The 25,271-nt window shown below is 45.2% G+C and overlaps 1 protein-coding gene across 1 annotated transcript in view; it reads left to right on the top strand.

Annotated features, from left to right (window-relative positions):
• The window catches only part of LOC140720209 (zinc-binding protein A33-like), a 75,586-nt gene extending 51,069 nt beyond the window's left edge, over positions 1–24,517 (top strand). The window contains exon 7 of the mRNA XM_073035096.1: positions 24,399–24,517. Coding sequence (XP_072891197.1) covers positions 24,399–24,517 — 119 coding nt within the window. The remainder of the gene's footprint in view (positions 1–24,398) is intronic.
• The last annotated feature ends 754 nt before the right edge of the window (positions 24,518–25,271 follow it).

The raw sequence follows: 25,271 nt of genomic DNA, 5'->3' as shown, positions 1-25,271 counted from the left end.
TTTCAAGTTCAAGTTCCAGTTTGCCGTGATTCAGCCGTACACCCGCATACTGGCTGAAACAAAACAATGCCCTGGGTAAATTTCCTACTCTCCCTCTCTAAAACCTCCACGACTTTCCTATCAGGAGGAGGTTCTCAAAATTCTCAGTGTCGTCTAACTAGACTTTTAGAGAGCTCAACATGGCCCTTGAGATTAATGTCCCGACTAATGAAGTCCAACACACCATATCTTCACTGTAAGGATGTGATGATGTGGGCAGTTGGGAAAATATCCCTCTAGGTTTGTCAGCCTCCTCGTGGATACACCGTATCCCTTCACTATCCCAACTTTGAGATGGCCCACGTCTTCATTATCCAGGTCCCCCAAGTGTCTTTATTGGGATCTTTCTCCTCGTTAAACCCGTTTAAAAGTTGGAAGTTACCTGTACGTTCAGCTGTTGGGGTTATTACTGGTGGACTGGGAGAGACAACATAGTTTTGCCCTGTTTTGAGGCTTTCTCAAGGGTATCTGCTTTTCGGCCCTCAGACGGGCTCCGTTTAAAGTTGTGATTCTGTGCCTCCCGGAGGCCCGGAGTGTTCTGCCCAACCCCCAACCCCCTCGGCATTGTTTTACCAAACCTGTTTGTCTGCCTCGGCTGCGAGTCCTGACTGTTGCTGGGATACCGGCCTGTGTGTTTGCTTAGTCTGCTCGAGGTATGTAACACAGAAACACAGAAAACCTACAGCTCAATACAAGCGCTTCGGCCCACAAAGCTGTTCCGAGTAAGTCCCTACCTTAGAACAACCTAGGCTTACCCATAGCGCTGTGTTAATTATTGACAAGTGGGAGTGATTCACACTGTTATTTTTGTTAAAGCCACTATAATCGATGCAAGGTGTCAGACGCCCATCTTTCTGATCACACAAAGAACCCTGCTCCCGCTAGGGAAGTGCAGGATCTGAAAAACCCTGCGGAAAGAGCCTCTTGAATATACTTGTCCTTGACCAGCATTTCGGGTCCTGAGGGAGAGAAGGAGTCTTCCATGCGCTGGGCGGGTCCCTAAAATAACTTCATGACACAAACATAGCGCCGATGGGGCGGTGTGTGCGTTTGCAATCTGTTTACTGGAAACCCCGAGGAGGTCGGAATACTCCTGGGAACCCTCTTGGGATCGTCATAGGTCGAAAACTTGGGAATGTCAGAGGCAGGAACGGAAACGGGGGTTACAGTCTCGGGAACTCCGTGAGCTTCTGGGAATCGGCCCAGGATAGAGCCATTCCCATGTTTCTGACCTATGATGATCCCAGGAAGTTTCCCAGGACCATAACAGGGCCATTCTACGAAAACCACAGAAACCCTCAGCAGAAACCCACACGGTGTCGGGGAGAAAGTCTTGTACACAGGAGTACGGTCGGATTACAATTATACTTCAAAATGAACCTGAGGATTATTGACAGTACCCGCTATCAATCGGACAGGGGGGTATTTCCACGTTGTCTCTTTCTGCACCTGAATCACTCCGTCTACTCACACTCACGTCCCAGTGGGATTTTGTACCGCTCGGTAAAATCGGCAAAACCTTCTTCTAGACGACCAACGAATCTGGAGCAAATTGTTTTAGTTGTATTTGTTTATAAAGAATGAATCTCTGTTGGAGCGTGTTTAATGTTAATGCACTGTTCACTTCATGTACAGTGGGTACTGAGCCATAATCAATATTAAAATGCCGGACTAAACAAACACTCCAGGCCGGTATCCTAGCAACAGCAAGGACTTGCAGCCGAGGCAGACAAACAGGTTTGGTAAAACAATGCCGAGGACTGTTGGGGGTTGGGCAGAACACTCCGGGAGGGGGAGGCACAGAATCCGAACTTTAAAAGGAGCCCGTCTGAGGGGCGAACAGCAGATTCCCTTGAGAAAACGACAGGACAGGGCGATACTGCGTTGTCTCTCCCATCCATAACTAATAACCCCACCAGCTCAACATACAGGTAACTTCACCACTGACCATTTTAAACTTTAAAATTGATTTAACGAGGAGGAAGATCCCAATAAAGACAAGTGGCGGATCTAGACAATAAAGAGGTGTCCAAATCAAAGTGGCAGGGTCAAGGGAGGCGGTATGTCCACTAGGAGATCGGTAAACCTAGAGTGGTATTTTCCCCCTGCACGCATCATCACATTCTTATAACGAAGCTGGTAGGGGATTGAAGAAAGCGGATGGTATTCTGGCCTTCATTAGTCGGGGCTAAACTACGTTGCAGGTCTCTAAAAGTCTAGTTAGGGAACACTGAGAATTTTGTGTCAGTCCGGGTCTCATCCTGAATGGACGGACGTGGCAGTTTTTCGAGTGGGTGCATATAAAATTATTCTTTAGTTTTAGCTGCGTGCTGAATCACTTGAAGCGGTCGGGGAAAGGCTGCTGGAATGTAAACATCCCTCACTGTAGACGAGCCAGCTCTACATTAACCCTTCTTCTCCCGCGGCAGATTCCTACACTTCTTAATGTGAAGATATTGGAGGATTCTGCACAAAACAAATCAAAGCTCATGGAATGTATGAAAAACGATGCAGGAAGAGACAGAGACGGACAAAACAATCAATGTGCAGGGAAAATAAAAGATGCAAGTAAAAATAACAAGACTACATCGAGTTGTAGACTCTGAAAGTGAGTCTGTAGGTTGTTGAATCAGTTGTAGACTCTGTGAAAGTGAGTCTGTCGGTTGTGGAATCAGTTGTAGACTTTGTGAAAGTGAGTCTGTCGGTTGTGGAATCAGTTGTAGACTCTGTGAAAGTGAGTCTGTAGGTTGTGCATTCAGTTGTGGACTGTGAAAGTGAGTCTGTCGGTTGTGGAATCAGTTGTAGACTCTGAAAGTGAGTCTGTCGGTTGTGGAATCAGTTGTAGACTTTGTGAAAGTGAGTCTGTCGGTTGTGGAATCAGTTGTAGACTCTGTGAAAGTGAGTCTGTAGGTTTTGCATTCAGTTGTGGAGTCTGTGAAAGTGAGTCTGTCGGTTGTGGAATCAGTTGTAGACTCTGAAAGTGAGTCTGTGGGTTGTGGAATCAGTTGTAGACTCTGTGAAAGTGAGTCTGTAGGTTGTGGAATCAGTTGTACTCTGTGAAAGTGAGTCTGTCGGTTGTGGAATCAGTTGTAGACTTTGTGAAAGTGAGTCTGTCGGTTGTGGAATCAGTTGTAGACTCTGTGAAAGTGAGTCTGTAGGTTGTGCATTCAGTTGTGGACTGTGAAAGTGAGTCTGTCGGTTGTGGAATCAGTTGTAGACTCTGAAAGTGAGTCTGTCGGTTGTGGAATCAGTTGTAGACTTTGTGAAAGTGAGTCTGTCGGTTGTGGAATCAGTTGTAGACTCTGTGAAAGTGAGTCTGTAGGTTTTGCATTCAGTTGTGGAGTCTGTGAAAGTGAGTCTGTCGGTTGTGGAATCAGTTGTAGACTCTGAAAGTGAGTCTGTGGGTTGTGGAATCAGTTGTAGACTCTGTGAAAGTGAGTCTGTAGGTTGTGGAATCAGTTGTACTCTGTGAAAGTGAGTCTGTCGGTTGTGGAATCTGTTGCAGTCTTTGTGAAAGTGAGTCTGTAGGTTGTGGAATCAGTTGTAGACTCTGTGACAGTGAGTCTGTAGGTTATGGATTCAGTTGTGGACTCCATGAAAGTGAGTCTGTCGGTTGTGGAATCAGTTGAGATTTATTGCTGATTGAAATTATCCACACTGCTTCAGGAGCCTGACGGCTGTAAGATAACAAATGGTCCTGAACCTGGTGGTGTCAGACCGAAAGGTCTCCATATGTGGTGGTGATAAGAGGGCATATCCTGAATGCTGGGCGTCCTTGATGATGGATGCTGCTTTCTTGAGGCAGTGGTCCATCTGAATGTATTCAATGGTGTGGAGAGGTTTGCCTGTGATGGACTGGCCTCTGTCCATCACATTCTCTTCACCAGGTTCCTGAAGTAAACATGACTGTCAGCTGTCCCTGAATATCAGAACAAATTGATGAATCAGATGTGCAAAGGGAGTTGGGAGTTGATCAAAAGTCTGAAAGTCTATAATTGCAAATATCACTCCACTCTTCAAAAAGCGATGGAGCCAATTGCCTGAGCTCAGTGGTTGGGAAGGTGTTGGAGTCGATTAATAAGGAAAAGGTTTTGGGGTACTTGGAGCCCTATTATAAAACAGGCCAATAGCTGTACAGTTTGAGTACGGGAAATTCCTGCCTGGCTTATCTATTGGAATTCGTTGAGCCAACAAGCAAGATGAACAAAGTAGTATCTGTGGATGTTGTGTATTTGGGTTCTCAGAAGGGATTTGACAAGGTGAGGCTGCTAAGCAAGGTAAGAGTGCAGGGTATTACAGGAATGATATGAGCATGGATAAAGTATTGGCTGACTGGCAGCAGACAAAGAGTGGGAATAGTGGGAGCCCTTTCTGGTTCACTGCCACATGGGTCTGTGTTGGGGTCGTTTATTTTCATATTACATCTCAATGATTTGAGTGATGGATTGGTGGCCAGGTTTGCAGACAATACGAGAGCAGGAAGGGGGCGTGGTGTGCAGGTCGTGTTGAGGAAACAGGGTTATAGCAGAAGAAATTAGATAGATTAGTGAAATGAGGAATCAGGGCAGAATTATAAGTAGTTTTAGGCCCATAATATAGGAAACAATGGAGAGGGTTCAATGAAGGTTCACAATAATGATTCAGAAATGAAAGACTTATATGAAGAGTGTCTGAACACACTGGGCCTGTATTCACTGGAATTTAGAAGAATGAGGGGTGTTAATTGAAACCTACTGAAGATTAAAAAGGCCTAAAGTCGATGTAGAGTGGACCTTTGTAGTGTTGCAGCCTACGACCAGAGGACACAGATTCAGAATAGAGGGACATTCCCTTTGAATGGAAATGGGGAGGAATTTATTTATGAAGAGTGTGGTAAATCTATGAAATTTCTCTTCACAGGCGTCGGCAGAGAACTCATCACTCGGTGTATTTAAGGCAAAGGTTGATAGTTTCTTGATTGGTCAATGTGTGAAAATTATGGGGAGAAGGCAGGAGGATGTGGCTGAGAGGGCTAATAAATCAGCCATCATGGAACGGCCAAGCAGAAGTGATGGAGCAAATTACCTAATTACCTAATTTGCTCTAATTGATTTTGGAAAACAATTATTTAACCGACTTTACTCAAGACACAGGCGCGGGGAACTGGAATTGCAGACACTGTAAGGAAGGGTGTTGGTAGAAAACAGCAAGCTTGTGAAGTACTTTGGGAATGGGAAAGGTCCCTTATGCAGACCATAGCACAACAGGACAACAGTGAAAGCTGATCTACCTGAGTACGAAGTTAGTACGGCATTTACATTCCCATCTGACAAAATTAACAGTAAAGCTCCATTTTGATAACAGAAAGAATTCATGAAATTATAGTCTAGGCCCTGATGATTGAATAAAATGTTTATGCACAGGTCTAACAGTCCAACAAATTCTCTATGACAACAACTGGTGTGACTATAATGTCATGAGTGGAGTTCCTGAATCTTGGCGGTTGTCATTATTCCAATATACTGTTACCTGCACTTTGATATCTCTCTAGTACCATTTATTTAAGTACTACAGCACTAAAAGACCATTCAGCCCATCTAGTCCTTACTGTACTATCATTTTGCCTGGTTTTGAGCTCATCAACTAAGTTTTCCTGACCTATGAAGGGTCAGGGAACAGGAAATACAAGACCAGTGAAAAAGGACTTTCTTCTGCAGGCCGCATGTTCCTCGTAGTCCCGTTTCCAACCTCACATCTGCGATAGTTGGTCTCCTACAGAGTTACACCCGCCTGCACACTTGAAGCGTCTGCTTTTATGCTCCTTTCTTACAATTCAATTCTTGTATTCCAGTGTTGTTGGCTGTAGGTCATGTAGGCCAGTCCCACACGGCTCGTGGTTTTTCAGGGTCCGTAAGAAGATTTCCTTGGGAGATGACAAATCCCAACTGGGGATGTGGAACCCACTCTTCTCTATTTTCACAGACAGGCGATTCCTTAACAAGCACTGAAGAACCTGACTTACATGTGTTACCTGCTCCCCATAAGAGTTTCAAAAGATCAGAATGTCATCGAGGTGCACAAACACAAACTTCCCCTCAGAATGCCATTAATAAATGTCTGAAAGACAACTGGATATTATCAATCAGCATTCATAATGATATGTCGGGGTATTAAAAGCTGTCTTCCACTCGCCCCCTTAATGAATACGAATTAAGTTATAGAGGCATTCCTCAGGTTCAGTTTTACGAGAATAGTTGCCCCTTGCAGTGATTCAAACACTGTGTTAATTATTGACAAGTGGGAGTGATTCACACTGTTATTTTTGTTAAAGCCACTATAATCGATGCAAGGTCTCAGACGCCCATCTTTCTGATCACACAAAGAACCCTGCTCCCGCTAGGGAAGTGCAGGATCTGAAAAACCCTGCGGAAAGAGCCTCTTGAATATACTTGTCCTTGACCAGCATTTCGGGTCCTGAGGGAGAGAAGGAGTCTTCCATGCGCTGGGCAGGTCCCTAAAATAACTTCATGACACAAACATAGCGCCGATAAACCCCGAGGAGGTCGGAATACTCCTGGGAAACCTCTTGGGATCGTCATAGTTCGAAAACTCGGGAATGTCAGAGGCAGGTGTTACAGTCTCGGGAACTCCGTGAGCCTCTGGGAATCGGCCTGGATAGAGCCATTCCCATGTTTCTGACCTATGATGATCCCAGGAAGTTTCCCAGGACCATAACGGGGCCATGCTCTGAAAACCACAGAAACCCTCAGCAGAAGCGGACCCCAAGGGAATAGATAAAGTGAAATCTGTCAGGAAGCACAGGACCTCTGAGACGTGACAAACATTTCCTGGCTCAAGTGCTCTCCCGTCAAGAGCGCTGGTACTCAGGTGATGGTCTAACTCAGAGACTGGTACTCCTACTGGTCGGGTCAACCGCAGATCGTAAAAAAATACCTGTCGGTCTGGAGTCTATAAATGGCCAGGGATGTGGGATCTTAGGGACCGTCACGGAACTACATCCAACAAACAGTACGTCTGGACTGAGGGAGGAAACCAGAGTAACCGGAGTACCCCACACGTTCTCGGGGAGAAAGTACAAACTCTTTACAGACAGCGTCCTATACGGCACCCTGTACTCTATGGCCACCTGTACTGTAAAGCACTGTGCGAACCACCACGCTACCGTCCCGTCTTGTACACAGGAGTACGGTCGGATTACAATTATACTTCAAAATGAACTTGAGGATTATTGACAGTACCCGCTATCAATCGGACAGGGGGGTATTTCCACGTTGTCTCTTTCTGCACCTGAATCACTCCGTCTACTCACACTCACGTCCCAGTGGAATTTTGTACCGCTCGCTAAAATCGGCAAAACCTTCTTCTAGACGACCAACGAATCTGGAGCAAATTGTTTTAGTTGTTTTTGTTTGGAAAGAATAAATATCTGTTGAATAATGTTAATGCACTATTCACTTTTTGACACAGGGGGTCCTGAAACAAAATCAATATTCTGATTCCGCCTCTCCAACACCCGGACCAATTGTATTTCTAAACCAGAACCCATTTCATACCTCGAACGGGCTAAACAAACACACAGGCCGGTATCCCAGCAACAGTAAGGACTTGTAGCCGAGGCAGACAAACAGGTTTGGTAAATCCATGCCGAGGACTGTTGGGGGTTGGGCGGAACACTCTGGGAGGGGGTGGCACAGAATCCCAACTTTAAACGGAGCTCCTCTGAAGGGCGAACAGCAGATTCCCTTGAGAAAGCGACAGGACAGGGCGAAACAGTGCAGTCTCTCCCAGTCCATAACTAATAACCCCACCACTGACAATTTTAATCTTTAAAATGGATTTAACGAGGAGGAAGAATCCAATAAAGACAAGTGACGGATCTGGACAATAAAGAGGTGTCCAAATCAAAGTGGCAGGGTCAAGGGAGGCGGTATGTCCACTAGGATATCGGCAAACCTAGAGTGGTATTTCCTCCTGCACGCATCATCACATTCTTATAACGAAGCTGGTAGGGGGTTGAAGAAAGCGTATGGTCTTCATTAGTCGGGGCATTTATCTGCAGAACAATGTCGCAAGTCTCTAAAAGTCTAGGTAGGCGACACTGAAATCTTTCTGTCAGTCCGGGTCGCCTCTTGATAGGACAGACGTGGCAGTTGTTCGAGAGGGTGCATATAAAATTGTTGTTTAGTTTTAGCTGCATGCTGAATCACAATAAACTGGAATTGGAGCTTGAAGCGGTCGGGGAAAGGCTGCTGGAATGTAAACATCCATCACTGTAGACCAGCCAGCTCTACATTAACCCTTCATCTCCCTCGGCAGATACCTAACACTTCTGAATGTGAAGATATTGGGGGATTCTGTACAAAACAAATCATAGCACAACGGAATGTATTAAAACGATGCAATCAATGTGCAGGGAAAATAAAAGATGCAAATAAAAATAAGAAGACTACATTGTGTTGTAGACTCTGGGAAAGTGAGTCTGTAGGTTGTGGAATCAGTTGTAGCTTCTGAAAATGAGTCTGTCGGTTGTGGAATCAGTTGTAGCTTCTGAAAATGAGTCTGTCGGTTGTGGAATCAGTTGTAGACTCTGTGAAAGTGAGTCTGTCCGTTGTGGATTCTGTTGTAGACTCTGTGAAAGTGAGTCTGTAGGTTGTGGAATCAGTTGTAGACTCTGTGAAAGTGAGTCTGTCGGTTGTGGAATCAGTTGTAGACTCTGTGAAAGTGAGTCTGTAGGTTGTGGAATCAGTTGTAGACTCTGTGAAAGTGAGTCTGTCGGTTGTGGAATCAGTTGTAGACTCTGTGAAAGTGAGTCTGTCCGTTGTGGAATCAGTTGTAGACTCTGTGAAAGTGAGTCTGTAGGTTGTGGAATCAGTTGTAGACTCTGTGAAAGTGAGTCTGTCGGTTGTGGAATCAGTTGTAGACTCTGTGAAAGTAAGTCTGTCCGTTGTGGAATCAGTTGTAGACTCTGTGAAAGTGAGTCTGTAGGTTGTGGAATCAGTTGTAGACTCTGTGAAAGTGAGTCTGTAGGTTGTGGAATCAGATGTAGACTCTGTGAAAGTGAGTCTGTCGGTTGTGGAATTAGCTGTTGACTGTGAAAGTGAGTCTGTCGGTTGTGGAATCAGTTGTACACTCTGTGAAAGTGAGTCTGTCGGTTGTGGAATCAGTCTGTGAAAGTGAGTCTGTTGGTTGTGGGATCAGTTGTAGACTCTGTGAAAATGAGTCTGTTGGTTGTGGGATCAGTTGTCGACTCTGTGAAAATGAGTCTGTTGGTTGTGGGATCAGTTGTCGACTCTGTGAAAGTGAGTCTGTAGGTTGTGGAATCAGTTGTAGACTCTGTGAAAGTGAGTCTGTCGGTTGTGGAATCAGTTGTAGACTCTGTGAAAGTGAGTCTGTCCGTTGTGGAATCAGTTGTAGACTCTGTGAAAGTGAGTCTGTAGGTTGTGGAATCAGTTGTAGACTCTGTGAAAGTGAGTCTGTAGGTTGTGGAATCAGATGTAGACTCTGTGAAAGTGAGTCTGTCGGTTGTGGAATTAGCTGTTGACTGTGAAAGTGAGTCTGTCGGTTGTGGAATCAGTTGTACACTCTGTGAAAGTGAGTCTGTCGGTTGTGGAATCAGTCTGTGAAAGTGAGTCTGTTGGTTGTGGGATCAGTTGTAGACTCTGTGAAAATGAGTCTGTTGGTTGTGGGATCAGTTGTCGACTCTGTGAAAATGAGTCTGTTGGTTGTGGGATCAGTTGTCGACTCTGTGAAAGTGAGTCTGTCGGTTGTGGAATTAGCTGTAGACTGTGAAAGTGAGTCTGTCCGTTGTGGAATCAGTTGTAGACTCTGTGAAAGTGAGTCTGTAGGTTGTGGAATCAGTTGTAGACTCTGTGAAAGTGAGTCTGTAGGTTGTGGAATCAGATGTAGACTCTGTGAAAGTGAGTCTGTCGGTTGTGGAATTAGCTGTTGACTGTGAAAGTGAGTCTGTCGGTTGTGGAATCAGTTGTACACTCTGTGAAAGTGAGTCTGTCGGTTGTGGAATCAGTCTGTGAAAGTGAGTCTGTTGGTTGTGGGATCAGTTGTAGACTCTGTGAAAATGAGTCTGTTGGTTGTGGGATCAGTTGTCGACTCTGTGAAAATGAGTCTGTTGGTTGTGGGATCAGTTGTAGACTCTGTGAAAGTGAGTCTGTAGGTTGTGGAATCAGTTGTAGACTCTGTGAAAGTGAGTCTGTCGGTTGTGGAATCAGTTGTAGACTCTGTGAAAGTGAGTCTGTCCGTTGTGGAATCAGTCTGTGAAAGTGAGTCTGTTGGTTGTGGGATCAGTTGTAGACTCTGTGAAAATGAGTCTGTTGGTTGTGGGATCAGTTGTCGACTCTGTGAAAATGAGTCTGTTGGTTGTGGGATCAGTTGTCGACTCTGTGAAAGTGAGTCTGTCGGTTGTGGAATTAGCTGTAGACTGTGAAAGTGAGTCTGTCGGTTGTGGAATCAGTTGTAGACTCTGTGAAAGTGAGTCTGTCGGTTGTGGAATCAGTTGTAGAGGAGGCCATGGATAGACATATCAGAATGATAAGTCTCCTCTACTGTCAAAATGAATCCAAACTCAGGTTGGAGGAACAACACCTTATATACCGATTGGGTAGCCTCCAACCTGATGGCATAAACATTGACTTCTCTAACTTCCGTTAATGCCCCTCCTCCCCTTCTTACCCCATCGCTGACATGTTTCCCTGTTCTCCATCTACCTCTGGTGTTCCCCCCCTTTCTTTCTCCCGAAGCCTCCCGTCCCATGGTCCTTTCCCTTCTCCAGCTCTGAATCTCTTTCGCCAATCACCTTTCCAGCTCTTAGCTTCATCCCACCCCTTCCGGTCTTCTCCTATCATTTCACATTTCCCCCTCCCCCCACTACTTTCAAATCTCTTACTATCTTTCCTTTCGCTTAGTCCTAACGAAGGGTCTCGGCCCAAAACGTCGACAGCGCTTCTCCTTATAGATGTTGCCTGGCCTGCTGTGTTCCACCAGCATTTTGTGTGTGTTGTTGTTTGAATTTCCAGCATCTGCAGATTTCCTTGTGTTTGATGTATAGAATAGACAATTGGCTTAGTTGTCCCAGGACTGAAATATCACAGACTAGCAGGCATGCATTTACGCTGAGGGAGTTAATTTGAATGGAAATATGCTGGGCAAGTTTTTGTTCACATATTTTGGTGGGTACATGAAATGCCCTTCCAGGGCTGATACTTGAGGCAAGTACGACAGAGGAAATAAAGTGCCTTTTAAATAGATGTTTGAATGAACAGGGAATGGACAAGTGGGGACTTTATATCAGCAGATGGCATTAGTTTAGTGGGGCATTAAATGATACATTAATGACATGTTTCTGGTCTGTATTGTTCAGTGTTCGATGTTGATCGGAATGTTGTTCCACCCTGGGACTGGATACAGCAAATCCGGCTGATTTTATCAGTTCTTGTGAAATCTTCATCACCATCCACACCCTCATAGCAATAAATCAAACCTACGATACTTTCTTGACAGTTCCACGCAAATTTATTATCAAAACCCGCATACATTACCACATACCTCATGGGCAGATTCCATTTCTTGTAGCTGCTTAGAAGAAAAATAAACACAACAGAATGTAATAAACACTTCGCAGGGAGAGTCAAAGATGGAGAAACATCCAACGTACAGGGAAAATAAATTTGCAAATAAAAATATATGACGATGAAATTGAGTTGTAAATTCCTTGAATGTGAGTCTGTAGGTTGTGGAACGAGTTGAGATTTGTTGGTGATTTAAGTTAGCCACAGTGGTTCAGGAGCCTGATGGTTGTAGGGGAACAACTGGTCCTGAACCTGGTGGCGTCGGACCATAAGGGTCCAGTATCCCTCTCCCAGATGTAGTGATGAGAAGAGGGCATGTCCTGAATAGTGGGCGTCTTTTGTCAGTGTTCCATGGGAATGTAGACAATGGTGTGGACGGGTTTGTCTGTGATGGACTGGGCTGTATCCACCCCTTTCTCTACACTTTCTCTTCACTAGATTGCTTTAGTAAACATGACAGGAGGTCGTCCAGGAATACGATACCTCACATCTGCGATAGTTAGTCATAAATATTCATTCTGACCTGTCGGGGTATTAAAAGCTGTCTTCCACTCATCCCCTTTATGAATGCGAATTCAGTCAGAAGGGTTCCTCAGGTTCAGTTTTGTGACAATAGTTGGAATAGTCTTGGGAAATCTCCCGGGATCATCATAGGTCAAAAACTTGGGAATGTCAGAGGCAGACTCGGAAACAGGGATTACAGTCTCGGGAACTCGGTGAGCTTCTGGGAGTCAGCCCAGGATGCTGCCATTGGACCATAACGGGACCATGCTATGAAAACCACGGATACCGTCAGGTGAGATTGTCCTCAGGGGAAGAGATAAGGAGAGGTCTATCGGTAACCTCAGGGTCCATCAAACATGACACACGTTTCCTGGCTCAAGATGTTGCTTGTCAGGAGCAGAGGCTCTCAAAGGGTAGCCGAACTTAAAGGTTGGTACTCCTACTGGTCGGGTCACCCGCAGATCTAAAAAAATACCTGTGGAAACAAAGTCTATAAACGGCTGGAAGGGCCAGTTCCTTGGTTTCCAAGGCCAGGTACCCCAAAGACTGAGGGATGAGGAGGTATCTTCGAAACTGTCACGGAACTCCCTTTACCAACCAGTACACCTTTGGACTGTGGGAGGAGATCGGAGCAACCGGAGGAACCCACACAGACACAGGGAGAATGTACAAACCCATTAAAGGCAGCGTCCTATCTGAAACCCTGTACTGTATGGACCCGGTACTGTAAAGCATTGTCACCACTGCGCTACCGTGCTGTCTCGTAAACTGAAGTACGGCCGAATGACAATTATACTTCAAAATGAACTTGAGGATCATCGACTGCAGCGCTATCACTTGGAAGGGGCTGTGCTTCCACTGTGTGATGCACCCTCAATAACTCTCCGAGATGTGAGGCGACATATTGGTTTTATTGACTGGAAGAAAGAAGAAGCAGTAAATAACCACCATACTAAATCCAGGAGACTGAGGGCCGTGCTCAGGCCTCAATCGCCTTTATACCGGGGTCTGTGGGAGGAGGCACAGGAGCAGTCAGCAGGGGGGCGTGTCCAGACAGGTATATGTAGTTCAGCACACTGTGTCTATTCTGCCCCTGAATCTTTCCGTCTACTCACACTCACGTACCAATGGGATTTTGCTCGGAAAACATTCTTCTAAACGACACAAAGAATCTGGAGCAGATTGTTTTACTTTTTTTGTTTGTAAATAATGAATCTCTGTTGGAGCGTGTTTAATGTTAATGTACTGTTCACTTTCTGACACAGGGGGTCTTGAAACAAAATCAATATTAAGATTCCGCCTCACCAACACCCGATCCAATTGTATTTCTAAACCCGAACCCCTTACATACCTCGAGCGGAATAAACCAACACACAGGCCGGTATACCAGCAACAGTAAGGACTTGCAGCCGAGGCAGACAGACAGGTTTGGTAAAACAATGCCAAGGACTGATGGGGGTTGGGCAGAACACTCCGGGAGGGGGAGGGGAGACAGAGAACCTCATGTTTACACGGAGCCCGTCTGAGGGGCGAAAAGCAGATTTCCCTGACAGTGTGTAACTGTGGGGGCTCTCCCAGTCCGCGAGTAATAACCCCATACTGAGCATACACGTAACTTTAAACATTAAAATGGGTTTAACGAGGTGGAAGATCCCAATAAAGACATGTGCGATGCCTGGACAATGAAGACGTGAGCCAGTTCAAAGCGGCAGGGTGAAGGGATACGGTTTATCTACTAGGAGGTCACAAACCAGGGCATGTTTTGTTTTCGCTGTGTGCTGGTGTACGGCTGAATCACGACAAGCTGGAACTTGAACCTGAAGCGGTCGGGGAAAGGCTGCTGGAATCCCTCACTGTGGACCAGCCAGCTCTACATTAACCCTCCTTCTCCCGCGGCAGATTCCTACACTTCTGAATGTGAAGACATTTGAGGATTCTGTACAAAACCGGGCCCCAATGGTGACGCTGTGGATAAAATCTTCTGGAATGATGAGCTGGATTGTTGTTACCTGTGAGACTGGCCACACTGAGGGTGGAAGGCTGATCATCAGCAGACATCCTACCATCGTGATGTAGGAGCCACACAACATGTTTAAATGACAAAAACACAAAGTAAAAAACCAATAAAAAAATAAATCTGAATCGCTGCTGCATGTCGGTTACTGGTTCATATCCGCTTTACCTGGGGAAAATCACCGTGAGAGGGCAGAAATGCGGGATCCACTGTTAGAGAGCCGCTGCTGACCCTGGTGAACATAGAATCATAGAACCGAAACAGACCATTCGGCCCATCTAAATGAGCTCTTGCATAAACAGAACTATGTGTCTGTCTCCTGTATACAAACGACATATACACATTTACCCATCCCCATCACCAGAGACATTAAATATTCCACCGTGTACGTTGGGAAACGCACCACAAAGCCATTCCGAGTGTATCCCCTCTGTTTAAAACCCTTTTATGAACACATTGAATTGAGTACATTCAGCCGAACGACAGCAGGACGGTGAGTGTGTAAGGAGTGTGTTTACCGAACGCTCTCTGTCACAAACCGAGTGGCCAAGTTCTGCTCCTATATATTATGGTCTATGGTCAGAGATCCCTGAAAGTAGCTGGTCAAGTTGGTAGACAAAAGACCATGTTACAAAGGATTAGGCCAATCAGCCCATCGAATCTGTCCTGCCGTTCCGTCATGATTGATTTCTTCTCCTGTCGGATCTCTCTTCAATTTCTCATCTTACTGTTTTATAGGGAGTCAAACATAACGTGTGACCTTATGTTCAATATTTTAGCTTGTCTAAGAGAACAAGCACGGAAATAGTAAGGAAACCATATACAGAGCTGAGAAACGATGCTAATGTTAAGAACTGTAAGGCAAAGCAATACAAGATGGTGCTTCTTAAGTCTATTATTTTGATAATAAAAGACTATTCACAAGATACCAATTTATTAACTAATAGGCTACTAAACTCTTCCCGGGCTTCCAGCCGGGTGCAGGTATCGATTCTAACGATATTCCGATGACAACCTCTGCCATCTTCATCAGGGATGATGCAGGGACATATCTAGTCCAATGATGCCCAGGCATCATCATCCGGAGTCATTTCAACTCGCCTGCAGTGGCTGGCGTCTATCCACATACTTTTAACTTCTACCTGAACTGCTGAATTGGTAATCAACCGTACTTGGTAAGGACCTTCCCGCCGAGCTTCCAGGGGTTCCTTATGCGGTTTCCTGACCAAGTCCCAGTCGCCATGGATCAAGGTATGTCCTCCTGTTAATGGACCACTTCAAGCAGCAGAAACCGGCTGAGAATCAGACTGAACAGATCTGTCAGTTTGGCAAAATTGTCTACTAAACTATCTGACATAACATGTCAATCAGCCTCTCTGAGATCGAGAGCTTCCTGTAGTGACAGAGGTCGTCCCATCACCACCTAATTGCCTACATTTTGTTCTCATTGTCGGGGCTGCCCTGATGCTCCATTTCATCAAACGGGGGCCATGGTACGTCTTCCTTGTGAGAGTTGGTCAGCCGTTGTTTGATGATGCCCATTTATTCCATCAACTTGTCCTGATCACTCTGGTGGATGTGGACAGTGAAAAGCCATTCAATATTCATCATTCAACATAATTATTGACAAATATTTCCAGTGAGATGTGCCTCTGGTTTAAAGTCAATGGGCCACCGCCATCCCATCGAGGAATACAGTCCTGAATGGGGGTTCTGGCTGTGTGTGTGACAGTAGGTTTTCTTGCTGGGATGGCTTCTACCCATCCTGTAAGTGTGTCCACTGCTGATAGATATGAATATCCTTGGCTCGTTGGTGAAGTGACGTCATCCACTTGCAGATGTAAAAATGCATCAGGTGGGCAGCAGAGCTTGGCTGAGGTAGCTTCCCCGGTGATCCAGGTCTGTTTTCTGTTTCATACATCTCTCGGCTGTCAGTCGGGCTTGCATCATGAACTATGGATTTCACCTCCACTGGAAAAATCCGTCAATTAATTACCTTTTGCATTCGGATATGGCCTCAGGAGTAGATTACCCGTGTGAGATAAGGAAGTAGATCAGCTGGCGCTACCAGACCATGAGTATCACCCCAAACCCAAACCCCATCGTCATTTAATAACCCACCATTTCCATCCAGTACCACTGTTTTTGAATATCTCACACATTCATCACTTACCGTGTTTTCTTCCATTTCTACGATTTTCTTTAATCCTTCTCTTTCAGCCCTTTTTGCAGTCTTGTCTGCAAATGCATTTCCACAGCTTTCCTCAGTGGTTATTTTAGAGTGACCTTTACTTTTTAACACTCAGACTTCTGATGATAGTTGTATGACTGATAAGTTATCGTGTTCGTTCGCCATTCTACGGCTGTAAGAAATCCTCTTTATCTCCATGAATTTCCAAAGTCATGAATCACTCAGAAAGCATATCGAGAATCCGTGTAAATATTTGCTTATTTCCTTCTGCTAGCTTACAGGCTTCAACTAAAGCTTTCAACTCTGCCTGTTGTACCAGGAGCTATGTGTCCTGATGCTATCACTTCATTTTCTGTGAGAAATTCCTCTCTCAATGGTAGAGGAACTATTAGTGTACAGAACCTGGTCTGGATTCCACAAAGGCACTTACTTCTCATAACTTGCGCCTTCCTGGCATGTTATTGTTCTTACACAGTCATGATCTTCATATTCTCCAATATCCACTGACAACAGTGTATATATTCCAAATTCCCTTCAGCACGTCTTTAAGCTTCCAGTTTTACGATGTGGCACTTGCTTGGATCACTTGTCATTTTTCCCAAGTTCTGATGGTTGATGAAAAAAAATCTCCTGTTTCCTTGTGTGTCTTCACTCTCAGCTCTGCCAGACCAATTACTTCATTACTGTCATCACCGCCTCAGCCACTAGGAGTCTCTGTTCACTTCGTGAGGTACCAGAGGAAGGCGATGGAGATGTGAAGAGAAGACAGTCGGTGAGACGGGAGCCAAAATGTTTGTGCCAAATTTGCGGAAGATGGGGAAGTCAGTGGTCATGCTGGAAGTTTGGAGGCGAGGCAGCCGGATAATGATGTTACTCCCCCAACCAGGGAATAGTCTCATCGAAGCAGTAGTAAAGGGCATGGACAGGAATGTTGGAATGGGAATGGGGAGTGGTATTACAATGCGTAGTCAACTGGAAATCCTGTCCATTAGACGACAAGACATTGGAGCAGAGTTAGGCCATTCAGCCCATTGAGGCTTCTCCGGGATTCCTGCGTGGCTGATCCCACTCAACTCCGTACACCGCCTTCTCGCCAAACCCTTTGATGCCCTGACCAGTCAAGAGACTGTCAATTTCCACTTTAAATCTACCCATGGACTTCCGTAGATTCACTACTCCCGGCTAAAAAAAAACGTCCTTACCTCTGTTCTACAAGACATCCCCTCAATTTTGAGACTCTGCCCTTTAGTTCTGGATACCGCCCACCACAGGAAACAGCCTCTCCACATGAACCTTATTTACTCTTTCAACATTTGGTAGGTTTCAATAAGATCCCCCGCATTCTTCTAAATTCCAGTGAGCACAGGCCCAAAGCTGCCAAACGTTCCTCTCATGTTAACCCCTTCATTCCTGGAATTACTTGTTGTAGTAGATAGAGCAAAACTACCCCAGCTCCCCAGTAGGTGTCAGGCCTGGTCACTGCATAGGAGACTGGAAACAGTCAGTGACCCCGAAACACGCACAGGCGAAGTGTCACTTCTCCTGGGGGTGACTGTTCGGGACCTTGAATATTGCTGTGTGAGTACATGAATAACCAGGTGTAGCACCTGTTGAGATCAGACGTAGATTACAAGCAGAGATTCGACAAACCTGTGCTGTTTTCTTTCCAGCTGCAGCACCTGAAGGGAGATCTAACCAATGTTTGCAGGATTACAGAGTCATAGATAGACTAGACACAAGACTGAACAATCACAGACTAGGTGGCATGCAATTACACTGGGTGGGGTGAAGGTGGAAGTAGATGTGTGGGGCAAGTTTTTGTTGGCACATTGTGGTGGGTGCATGAAATGTCCTTCCAGGGTTGATACTCGAGGTAAATACGACAGAGGGAATCAAAAGTCTCTTAACTAGATACATGAATATGCAAGGAATGGATAAGTGGGGACATTATATTTCCTGATGGCGTTAGTATAGTGGGGCATTAGATAATGAATTAATGGCATGTTTCTGGACAGTTTTTTAAAGAGTTCGATGTTGATAAGAATGTTGTTCCACCCTTGGACTGGATACAGTAAATCCGGCTGATTACATCAGTTCTACTGCAATCTCCATCACTATTCTCACCCTTATAGCAATAAATCAAACCTACAATCCTTGCTTGACAGTTCCATGTAAATTTATTGTCAATTCCCGCATGTTACCACTCACTTCATGTAGATTAAATTTCTTGTTGCTGCTTAGGTGAAAACAGGCTTTACAGAATTTATTGAAAACTGCTCAGGAAGAGACAAAGACGGAGAAACAACCAATGTGCAGGAAAAATAAAGTTTGAAAAAAAAAACGACATCTTTGAGTTGTAGACTCGTTGAAAGTAAGTCTGTAAGTTGTGGAATCAGCTGAGATTTTTTTGGAGATTTAGATTATCCACACTGGTTCGGGAGCCTGATGGATGGTTGTAGGGTAACAGCCTCTCCCATTAAGATCCCTAAATGGACATAGAATCTTTGGACACTACCTCACTTACTTTAACCCAGGCAATCTGTTCATATTCTTTACCTTCACAGTTTGTTCCGGGTCAATTTTGACCCGGCCCGAGAATCCCCTCATAACAAGTGTCTGTAGCAAATTTTGAACCAAAAATCTCTTTAGAATGTATAAATGGCCTGTCTGACAGTAATAAATTGCTGATTAATCCTTAATTAATGTCTCAGAAATCTAAATTCCATTTCAATAGATAATGGTCAAATTTGACCCGGAACAACCTCAGTATACAAAAAATTGTAGCACGTGTACAAAAGTATAACATTTTAAATAGTTCCATTTGGCGCATTTCCGGTCACTTTAGGAAAAGTCATAAAATTTCGGCTGGAAATGGCATTTAGGGTGTTTTTTTTCCTGTTGTTAAATGTCAAAACGGGTCAAATTTGATCCGAAAGGTATGTAAGGGTTAATATACAGTGTTTCTGTTTTTTTTAAATCTATCCAGTATACGTATACCATAAATTTCTTACTTATTTATTATTATCATTTCAAATGTTATTTATTATTATTACTATTATTATTCAAATTGTTACAATTATTATTATTATTATTCCTGTGATTCTGAATCCTGTATCTGCCTCCCAGCTGTCGTGGCGAGAGGAGGGCATATCCTGAATGGTGGTAGTTTTGATGATGTTGCTATTTCCTGTGGCAGTGGTCCATGTGAATGTGCTCAGTGGTGTGGAGATGAAGAGGGCATATCGAGAAGAGGGCATATCCTGAATGGTGGTTGTTTTGCTGACGGTTGCTATTTCTTGTGGCAGTGGTCCATGTGAATGTGCTCAGTGGTGTGGAGATGAAGAGGACATATCGAGAAGAGTGCATATCCTGAATGGTGGTTGTTTTGCTGACGGTTGCTATTTCTTGTGGCAGTGGTCTATGTGAATGTGCTCAGTGGTGTGGAGATGAAGAGGACATATCGAGAAGAGTGCATATCCTGAATGGTGGTTGTTTTGATGATGTTGCTATTTCTTGTGTCAGTGGTCCATGTGAATGTGCTCAGTGGTGTGGAGATGAAGAGGACATATCGAGAAGAGGGCATCTCCTGAATGGTGGTTGTTTTGCTGACGGTTGCTATTTCTTGTGGCAGTGGTCCATGTGAATGTGCTCAGTGGTGTGGAGATGAAGAGGACATATCGAGAAGAGGGCATATCCTGAATGGTGGTTGTTTTGCTGATGGTTGCTATTTCCTGTGGCAGTGGTCCATGTGAATGTGCTCAGTGGTGTGGAGATGAAGAGGACATATCGAGAAGAGGGCATATACTGAATGGTGGTTGTTTTTGATGATGTTGCTATTTCCTGTGGCAGTGGTCCATGTGAATGTGCTCAGTGGTGTGGAGATGAAGAGGACATATCGAGAAGAGTGCAGATCCTGAATGGTGGTTGTTTTGATGACGGTTGCTATTTCCTGTGGCAGTGGTCCATGTGAATGTGCTCAGTGGTGTGGAGATGAAGAGGACATATCGAGAAGAGGGCATATACTGAATGGTGGTTGTTTTTGATGATGTTGCTATTTCCTGTGGCAGTGGTCCATGTGAATGTGCTCAGTGGTGTGGAGATATTTTCTTGTGACGGACTGGGCTGTATCAACCCCTTTCTCTGCACTGTTTCTTCACTCGGTTATTTAAGTAAACATGACAGGACGTTGTCCAGGAATGAATAAGGTGGAGCAAATTACATATTCAAAGGCAGTTGGTGGTTGATTTGTCTGCAAATGTCATCCCACTCTTCCAGAAGGGAAGTAGTGAGTAGCTTGAGCTCTGTGGTTGGGAAGATGTCGGAGTCCATTAGTAAGGATGAGGTTTCGGGGTACTAGGACGCACAGGAGAAAATAGGGCAAAGTTTCCTTCAGGGAAAATCTTGCTTGACAAATCTATTGGAATTCATTGAGAAAATAAAAATAGCAAGATGGACAATGTAATATTGGTATGTGTTGTGAACTTGGATTTTCAGAAGGCCTTTGACAAGGTGAGGTTGCTAAACAAGATAAGGGTGCAGGATATGACAAGAATGATATTAGAATGGATAAAACATTGGCTGATGGGCAGCAGGCAAAGAGTGGGAGTAACAGAGCCTTTCCTGCCGGTGACTAGTGAGGTCCCACACTGGTCAGTGTTGGGACAGTCTCTTTTATGTTACATGTCTATGATTTCAGCGATAGGTTCAATGCTTTAGTGGCCCAGATTCTGGACAACACGAGGTAGGTGGAGGGGCGTGTAGTGCTGTGGAAGCAGGGCAGCTACGGTTGGTATTGGATAGATTAGGAGAACAGCCAAAGCAGTCACAGATGGAATACAGTGTCGTCATGCATTTTGGTAGGAGGAATAATAGTGTACACTGTTTTTCTAATCAGTGACAACATTCAGATATCCATGGTGCGAAAAGACCTGTGTGTGTCATGGTCCAGATCGGTTCCCCTTTAAATTTAGCTGGGTTGCGTTATGATCCGGACCATTGACTTCTTGTCCCTTCTAATTTCCTGTTTCATGTGTCCCTCGAGCTTGACCATTATGGTAATCTGTTCTCGACCAAACCGGCAGTTTATAAGCCCCTGGGTTTAGCCGTTCGGGGCGAGAGTGTTAAGGAGCATTGGCAAAGTCACCTCAAGCCAGAGTCCTCCAGCCGGAACAGACTACGTTCCTTGCAGAAGCATGCCAGGTCCTTTCCCTCAGCGGAGTACCAGCAATTCGCCTTCCCTCGCCGGATTGGGTCTGGGTAAGGTCAAACCGCCAGGGGTGAGTTAAGAGCTCCCGCAGCTTGGAATGAACTTGGGTCCGGTGTTCATGTCCTGTATCTACATCAGTCCTTTGATGAAGAAGAGTCCCGGCTAGACGCCTGACCTGAAGGCAGAGTCCCGGCTCGGTGTTTCATGTCCAAGTGTCCACGTTCTGGCCGCGGTGGTCAGTCCCGGCTCGACGCCTGACCTGAAGGCAGAGTCCCGGCTCGGTGTTTCATGTGCGGGTGTCCACGTTCTGGCTGTGGCGGTCCAAGAATGTTCCCGGTGTCCAAGTCCTTGACCGCGGAGATCCTAGTTCCCAGTTTCCAGATCCAAGGTCCGTATTCCTCTTTGCCCTCCTTGATCTTCCGGTTTTCCGTATATAGAGTAATAAATTCGATTTTATTGAACCTGAGAAAGACATGTTTGTGTCCTGCTTTTGGGTCCTGCTGTAGCACTCGTGCCCCATGGCCTTGTAACAGTGTGTCCTTGTGCGAGATTCCTGAAATGCTAATTTGTAGTTTGAGTTATTCATGAGGAAGTTGTTTGAGGCATTGTCAGCATTCAATCCAAGAGAACAAGAAGATAAAAGCAAGGATGTAGTATTGAGGGTTTATGAGCCGATGGCGAGGCCTCACTTGGAGTATTATATGTAGTTTTGGGTCCGTTATATTGGAAAGGATGTGCTGACATTGGGGAGAGTTCATAAAGAAGGTTGACAAAACTGATTCAGGAATGAAAGGCTTATATGAAAAGCGATTGACGGCGCTGGGCCTGTATTCACTGGAATTTAGAAAAAAGAGGGAGTACTAATTGAATCCTACTGAGTATTAAAAGGCCTAAAGTGGATGTAAAGACGATACTTGCAGTGTGACAGCCTACGACCAGCCTCAGAATACAGGGCCATTCCTTTCGAACGGAAGTGAGGAGGAATTTCTTAACCAAGTGTGTTAAATCTATGAATCTATGGAATTCTTTCACACAGTGGGCTGTGGCAGCCTCGTTATTGGATGTATTTAAGGTAAACATTTGAAGAAGGAATTTGATATGAGGAGAACGGGAAGAAGGGGTAACATAGAAAGGTGATGGAGATCTGATGACAAGACAGGACGTCTCCTAAATGGGGATTATTAAATTTGATTTATGAACATTTAAGATTGCATTCGCCCTTCAGACTCTTTGAGCTGCGCTGCCAATCTAACCCCCAATTTAATCCTAGTGCAATCACGGGTTAAAACTCGGATTAGTACAATGACTAATGAACCAACCAGCCTTCACAGTCACGGGAAATCAGTGGATATTGCATTTTCCAGAAGGCCTTAGACAGGGTGTCGCATATGAGGCTGCCTGGCAAGACAACATCCCGTTGTATCACAGGAAAGATACATGTCTGGATAGGGCGTCAACAGATCAGTAGGAGGCAAAAAGTGGAAATAAAAGGAATCTTTGCTGTTTGGCTGCCGGTGGGTGACCAGTGCTGCTCTCCAGGGGTAGGTGTTGCGACTGGTCTTTTTATATTATTTGCCAATGATTTCGATACTTGAATTGATGGCTTTGTGACCAGGTTTGCAGATGATATGAAAATGGACGGAAGGGCACACAGAACTGAGGAATCAGGATTCAGCCCCTGTAATAATGATCAGGGAGGCCGAGAGAGAATCTGTAATTACCGACGGGTACCTTTATTGACTCAAGGAAAGAACCCGTGAATTTACACAACCAAATAGCTTTGAGCTCACCAACTAAGTTTTCTGCTGTTCCATGAACAGTTAAAGAGCAGAACATATAATACCAGTGAAAAATGAGTTTCTGGTGCTGGCTGCATGTTCCCCGTAGTCCCGATTGGAATATCCTCGTGTCCGTCGGGCACCTCGCATTCACCACGGTTGCTCTCCCTGTCTCCACACTTGCAGCGTCAGCTTTTATATTAATTTCTTACCAATTCAAACGTCCCATTAAAGTGACATTGACCGTAGGTCATGGAGGCCAGTCCCACAAGGCACACAGCTTTTCAGGGTCCATAAGAAGATTTTCAATTGTATTTCTAAACCCGAACCCCTTACGGTACCTCGGGCGGACTAAGCAAACACACAGGCCAGTATCCTAGCAACAGTCAGGACTTGCAGCCGAAGCAGAGAAACAGGTTTGGTAAAACAATGCCGAGGACTGTTGGGGGTTGGGCAGAACACTCCAGGAGGGGGAGGCACAGAATCCCAACTTTAAACGGAGCCCGTCTGAGGGGCGAACAGCAGATTCCCTTGAGAAAGCCTCAGGACAGGGCAAAACTGCAGTCTCTCCCAGTCCATAAGTGGTAACCCCCCCCCCCCCCGCCCACCTGAACAGACAGATAACTTGAGGACGTGTGCCAAATCAAAGTGCAGGCTGAAGGGATACACTATATCCACTAGGTGGTCGACAAACCTAGAGGGATATTTTCCTCGCCTCCCGCATCATCACATCCTTACAATGAAGCTGGTTGTGTTTAAGAACACTTATGTTGAGTTGCCTCCATTAGCCGGGGTTTTTATTTCAAGAACCATATTGCGGGTCTCTGAAAGTCTAATTCGATGGCACTGAGAATGTTGTTCACTTCCGGTCTCCTCCTGATAGGGAAGAAGTGAACGTTTTCCGAGAGGGTGCATGGGAAATTTACCCAGGGCATTGTTTTATTTTAGCTGTGTGCTGGTGTACGGCTGAATCACGATAAGCTGGAACTTGAACCTGAAGCGGTCGGGGAAAGGCTGTTGGAATGTAAACATCCCTCACCCTAGACAGGCCAGCTCTACATTAACCCTCCTTCTCCCTCGGCAGATTCCGACATTTCTGAATGTGAAGACATTGGAGGATTCTGTACTGTGGCGCCGTGTCCGATTAGTGACGCTGTGGACAGAAGCTTCTGGGATAATGAGATCGATTGTAGTTACCGGTGAGACTGGCCACACTCAGAAGTGTTGGAATCTGCCGAGGGAGAGGAAGGGTTAATGTTGAGCTACAGTGAGGGATGTTTACAGTCCAGTGTCCTTTCCCCGCTTCACGTTCAAGTTCCAGTTTACCAGTATTCAGCCGTACACCCGCAAACAGCTAAAGAAGAACAATATCCTAGTAAATTTCCTATGCACCCTTTCTAAAACTTCTACGACTTTCCTATCAGGAGGAGAACCAGAACTGAACAACATTCTCAGTGTCGTCTAACTGGAATTTCCGAGAGCTGCAACATGGCTCCTGAGATAAATGCCACAGTTAATGAAGGCCTTCTTAAACACCCTACCCGCTTCATTGTGAAGTGTTATGATGCGGACAGCGGGGAAAATATCCCTCTAAGTCTACGGACCTACCGGTGGATATAACATATCCCTTCAACCTGCCACTCTCAATTGGCACACATCCTCATTATCCAGGCCTCCCACTTGTCTTAATTGGGATCTTCCTGCTCGTTAAACCCATTTTAACGTTTAAAGGTACCGTTATGCTCAGGAGGTGGGATTATTACTCATGAACTGGTAGAAACAACACACTTTCGCCCTGTCCTGAAGCTTTCTTAAGGGAATCTGTTTTTAGGTCCTCAGGCGGGCTCCATTTACAGTTGGGATTTACAACTGTTACAACGTAACAAATTTGTCAACAACCCAGAACTAGACACACACAACACTAAGCGCAGCTATAAGCTAGATCCCAAATGGACAC

The sequence above is a fragment of the Hemitrygon akajei genome, unplaced genomic scaffold, assembly GCF_048418815.1.
Source record: "Hemitrygon akajei unplaced genomic scaffold, sHemAka1.3 Scf000038, whole genome shotgun sequence".
NCBI classification, from domain to species: domain Eukaryota; kingdom Metazoa; phylum Chordata; class Chondrichthyes; order Myliobatiformes; family Dasyatidae; genus Hemitrygon; species Hemitrygon akajei.
The sequence above is the reverse complement of the archived record's forward strand: the minus strand, read 5'-3'. Positions and strand labels throughout refer to the sequence as shown.